This window comes from Dipteris shenzhenensis, chromosome 20 (assembly GCF_047967505.1).
Source record: "Dipteris shenzhenensis isolate YYH24624 ecotype China chromosome 20, Dip_SZ_1.0, whole genome shotgun sequence".
Taxonomy (NCBI): Eukaryota; Viridiplantae; Streptophyta; class Polypodiopsida; order Gleicheniales; family Dipteridaceae; genus Dipteris; species Dipteris shenzhenensis.
Window position 1 is genome coordinate 47,438,447 of NC_141615.1, and position 4,805 is coordinate 47,443,251.

General features: G+C 42.1%; 2 protein-coding genes across 2 annotated transcripts; both read right to left on the reverse strand.

The window, feature by feature from the left end:
- Nucleotides 1-1,622: 1,622 nt before the first annotated feature.
- Nucleotides 1,623-3,355, reverse strand: LOC147889767 (uncharacterized). Its single transcript, XM_087391737.1, has 5 exons — nucleotides 3,233-3,355; nucleotides 3,038-3,069; nucleotides 2,576-2,817; nucleotides 1,956-2,192; nucleotides 1,623-1,850 (listed from the first exon to the last, which is right to left on the reverse strand). The coding sequence occupies exons 1-5, from the start codon at nucleotides 3,283-3,285 to the stop codon at nucleotides 1,788-1,790; spliced, it is 627 nt and encodes a 208-aa protein (XP_087247863.1). The 5' UTR covers nucleotides 3,286-3,355; the 3' UTR covers nucleotides 1,623-1,787.
- LOC147889768 (GRIP/coiled-coil protein) lies at nucleotides 3,233-4,235 on the reverse strand. The gene is made up of 2 exons (XM_087391738.1): nucleotides 3,891-4,235; nucleotides 3,233-3,355 (listed from the first exon to the last, which is right to left on the reverse strand). Exons 1-2 carry the CDS (start codon nucleotides 4,032-4,034, stop codon nucleotides 3,287-3,289), a joined length of 213 nt encoding a protein of 70 aa, XP_087247864.1. The 5' UTR covers nucleotides 4,035-4,235; the 3' UTR covers nucleotides 3,233-3,286.
- Nucleotides 4,236-4,805: the final 570 nt, after the last annotated feature.

Below are 4,805 nucleotides of genomic sequence, written 5' to 3' on the forward strand. Positions count from 1 at the left end.
CAAGCTTGTAATTTTTAGACAGCTGACTGTGTGACTCGCATCAATACTAGGCACAAACCAGCTCAAGAGGCAGCTATCTGGTATTCTAAAACCTAGCTATTCCAAAGTAATGCAAAGGCTCAGCATAATAAAGAGCGTCCGTCTCCCTCTTCATTTTCAACCCCATCTCTTGACCTGCCCAACCTAATAATCTAATTTTGAATTTTTATCTGGCACAAAGGACATAATTCACTCCATAGAAGAGAAAGGTCAATTCAATACATGAACCCTGAATAATTCCTCCTAGCTATTCCAAAGTAATGCAAAGGCTCAGCATAATTAAGAGCGTCCCTTTCCCTCTCCATTTTCAACCCAATCTCTTGACCTGCCCCAACTAATAATCTAATTTTGAATTTTTATCTGGCACAAAGGACATAATACAGTCCATAGAAGAGAAAGGTCAATTCAATACATGAACCCTGAATAATTCCTTAAATGACATCATAGAAGAGAAAGGTCAATTCAATACATGAACCATGAATAATTCCCCTCTCTCTCTCTCTCCACACACACACACACACACACACACTCACACGCACTCACAGATGCTTATTTTATTCTTATATTCACGCTATCTCACAAAAAATCCAAGACTCAAATTTTTATGTGGTAATTTGTAGCCTAGGTCAAAATATAGCAAAACTTTCGAGAGCTTGTTCACTGTATGCAATAAAACTGTGCATCACTTGCTCTATGCATTTCAACATGCAGCATCATGCTGCCTGATTATAGGGGTTGAACCATGACATAGAATTTCCGTTGACTTTCACAGACCCTACTACATTAACAGCTTTCCACCAACCCCTTTAACTGTGACATAACTTTCTACTAAGCTTTTAGGAATTCTTGTGTGAAGCACTCAGATTTGTTTCCTCTCAGTATCTTATCATCATAGGAGCAGCATTGGTTCCTTAGTCCATTCTTTTAAACGATTGTAATACAAACGACGGCAAAGATAAAGTGCAAATATCAAAACTTCTACTAGGCTTGCAGATCAGGAGACTGTTATATCAAAAGAAACTCATCCTCTATCTCACATGTAACATCACAAGCGAAAGGCTATGCCTAGGAATGCACTCCTCACATCATTACAAACGAATTAAACTTTTTAATGTTGCAAAAAATCATATTCCATTTTTGTAAAAATTCACAACTACCTTTGTGAACACTTAACAATTTTCTATTTTCTCCAGAAATCTCTTGCCTGACATGCACTTTCTTACGTGACTTGGGAGGTTTACGCAAACATGAGATCCACATCTTTCTCATATTCCACTGGTATAAAATTCCCAATTTTTTTGGGGGTCAAAGATGACCAAAGAAACTAAATGTGCACCAGATAATTTTTGTGCCTTGGAGGTTCTTCCCCATGGTCCATTACACAAACCTAGAAGATTGATTATTATGCCTGTAAGACTAAGCACACAATTTCCATCAATTCAAAAAAGGGTGTAATCCAAAGTCGTCATCTAGGAAAGAAAAGGCTAACCCAACTTTCAGGTTTCCCTCCAAATGCACAACAACCTTGCATGCATAGACCATTACGCCCAACCTATAATTTGCATTACCAAGAAAGACAGATAGATTATCAATGTAACAACATTCCCACAAACAAGCAGTTCTTCAAAAATGTACGAGGAAACTCGTAAAATATCTGAACAAAATAGGCTTAGCCACAACCACTGCCATTATTGGTGCATGTTCAAGTCAAGCCTTTACAAGATAAAACCCCATGGCCTTTCGATAGTTTATGAGAGATTGACAGGAGCAGTAGCCTCTTGAGTATATGCAGCCTCCATAGCCCTAGTTTCCTGCACAAATGCCTGTATGATGAAGACACAATCTAGAGGACAATTCACAGCATTAAGTAAAAGCACATTTTGATGATCGTGATAATAACTGACAATGGACTGTACCTGAATGGGCAGGAACAATTTGAACTCTGGAGGGACCTCTTCCTCAGAATACAACCGATCACAAAAGTAGATGCGACGAATACGACAATTTGCATGAACTTGGACACGAAGGGTTTCAACATAGTTCGTACCATAGGCACGCCTGGTAAAGTCAGAGAGGTTAAACTGTATTTGGTTCCATCCTTCATCCAACCTCATGGGCATTGTGCAGATGAATGGCCTTACACGAGTCATAGTCTGCCATCAAGTTGTCGAAATTTTCATAGATGTTCAACAAAATACAAATATATGGGAAACATTAACTCTCTGGATGCAACAAGCAGCAAGAACATGACCCAACCACGAAGGTATTAATGCAATGATTTGACTGAAATCTAAACAATTGGTCTTTGTGCAGAAAACAACAATTATTTCAAAGGTTCTTAAACATTATGCCACTGGCTGAGAAGATTAAAAATACAAATCTCTCTGCTACGACAGGATCAACTTATAACACAAAATTTTGGTAGAATCACAAGAGAGGAAACAAACATTGGCCAGTTCTAGACATAGCACCACTGATTATTAATTTTGAGAGCCGTGGAAGGAATTGAACACTTCACACAGGATTAACACCTTACTTGATAATTAGATGCTCTGAAACGGCGCCTCATGTGCTTGTCATCAAGCACCTCTACTTCAAATGTAAAATACTTCTTAAGATTCTTGATTATCATTACTAAGAAAGGCAACTTAATCCCTAACGTGCCATGAGGATCTGGAGGTGCAGATATGTAGTTTGTAGTCACATTGGCACCCACGATTTCCACAACACAGGACTGGATGTCTTCATCTGTCAACCTCTTAATATGTCCGTTTTTCACTGCAATTAAAAAATGAGAACATAACTATGACACCGTTTGCACGGCAGCTCTGAACAAAGTTTTACCTAGGTTCATGTGACTATGGTTTTAACATTTTCACATGACTCCAGAAGTTCAGCCAGCAAGCCAAGCATCGGATGGCACGCAGCTTGGCTTTAAATTGTTACACACAAAAGCAAGAATTGGGCACTGAATTATAAGAGATCTTGCTCTACGTACCTTGCTTGTCCCATATTTGCAAGGGCTTGCTCCTGACATACAAATTTCAAGACTACTAAATATAGGTGCAAGTTCTTCGTGACGTTACAGACAGAGCCTTCCATAACAATCATATAAAACAACCACAGTGCTTTTACAACAGATCTAAACGAGATACAAAGACAGAGATTAACATCATTTTAATGCTGTCATTACCCAACACTGTAGAGAATGGAAAGAAAGCCGGATTGGTATGCGTTTTTGAACATCTTAAAAAAGGGAATGATCGCCCCGCTCCTTATTTTTCACAAGGATCTGATTGAATTCTGGCCTAGACGTCTGCAAAATCGCACAGCGTCTGTTCAGTTAGTGTGCGCCAGAAATGAAACAAACAGAATCGCAATAATTAGTTGGTCAAAAGCATTGAAGTTTAGCCTTCCAAACAGCACCAAAATGTCACTCCTGCTGCTGATTTAGGACAATTTGGTGCGAATTTCAAGGTGTATGTCGACAGCATCTTTGGAGATCAGTAAGGAACTGAGGATTGTAGCAAAGCCCGGTTCGATCTAGCACGATTATCTAAGGGAAAGGTCGCCATGATTGCAGATACAAAAAAGATTTCATTTTTCGTAGAGGACCGACGAACGGCTTACGTGGTAAAATTAGCGCTACCGAAAATTAATCCGCTGAGCCTTGTGCAAGCAGCAGAGCGAGACAATGTTCAGGAAAACGCTTAGCCTAGCATAGGGAGCTTCAGCGCATGCAAAAGTCTTTATTACTGTGTACAAGCAGAATTTGGATCAGTAGGAGGCGGGGAGGGGGATAAATGGGAGACGAAAGAAACTAGGAAAACGGAAAGGGGGAGAGAAAGTACGAGGTCCTTGAAGAGGAGGAAGACGATGAGGAAGAAGGCGACGAAGAGGATCTCGAATTCGGCGAGGCGGACGAAGGCGAAGACGAGGTCGACGGCGCGGGTGAGAAGGGAAGGGGGGGGGGGAGCGGGGGCGTGTCTCCTCATCACCTTGAATCAATCAGCGAGCAGGAGCAGGAGCAGCAGCAGCAGCAAGCTTTTACTGTTTGATCCTGCTCTGCTCTTGTTTTTTTTCGCAACAAAGAAGAAGCGCTGAGATCCGTGGAGACACGCTTCCGTTGGCCCCCAAGTCCCTTCACACCAGGTCCCCCCCCTCGCTCCCTCCCTTGCTTCTTTCAGGCCACAAGGTCTTGGTTCCTTTGTTTCCACTTTTGTGGGAGTTTGGACCCTTGGCCAAGCTCTCTCCTCAGAGTGCACTCTCCATGGGTGGAGTTATGGGGAAAAAAAACCCATCACGAATTGGTAGCTTCACACACCCACACAATCGTTATACCATGGCCAGTAGGGTCAAGGGGTGTATAGGCATGCATGACTGGCAAGATCTCAGCCCACATGCTGCTTTTGTGATTCTCAACCAACTAACAAAGACACAATTGGTTTCCAAGCAAGGACACTACAAACAAGGGGAAGGCTATCATCGAGCATCCTAAAGACCAAGAGCACCCACCCCCTCCCTCCCCAAGTTTTTCGACCACAGCACGGTGAGACCCCACACAGCCTCAACCACAGTCTCAATCACAATAACCCCCTGCCAAGCAAGCTTCATTGTTTCCACTACAAGAAGCTCCAAAAGTGCCTGAGCTATTTGTCTTTGATGAAGCACCGATGCCCCTAACAACATACGCAGTAGCTAGCACACACTCCGAAGTGACAGGGACACAGCTCTTTGGATCCTACACCACATTGTCAAGCACTAGA

Coding starts and splice junctions, on each gene's coding strand:
- LOC147889767 (XM_087391737.1), bottom strand. CDS start 3,285: ATGTTCAAAAACGCATACCAATCCGGCTTTCTTTCCATTCTCTACAGT. Junction 3,070..3,232: donor TCCATTCTCTACAGTGTTGG/GTAATGACAGCA, acceptor TTTGTATGTCAG/GAGCAAGCCCTTGCAAATAT. Junction 2,193..2,575: donor TCAGAGCATCTAATTATCAA/GTAAGGTGTTAA, acceptor ACTTGATGGCAG/ACTATGACTCGTGTAAGGCC.
- LOC147889768 (XM_087391738.1), bottom strand. CDS start 4,034: ATGAGGAGACACGCCCCCGCTCCCCCCCCCCCTTCCCTTCTCACCCGC. Junction 3,356..3,890: donor TCCTCCTCTTCAAGGACCTC/GTACTTTCTCTC, acceptor GCGATTTTGCAG/ACGTCTAGGCCAGAATTCAA.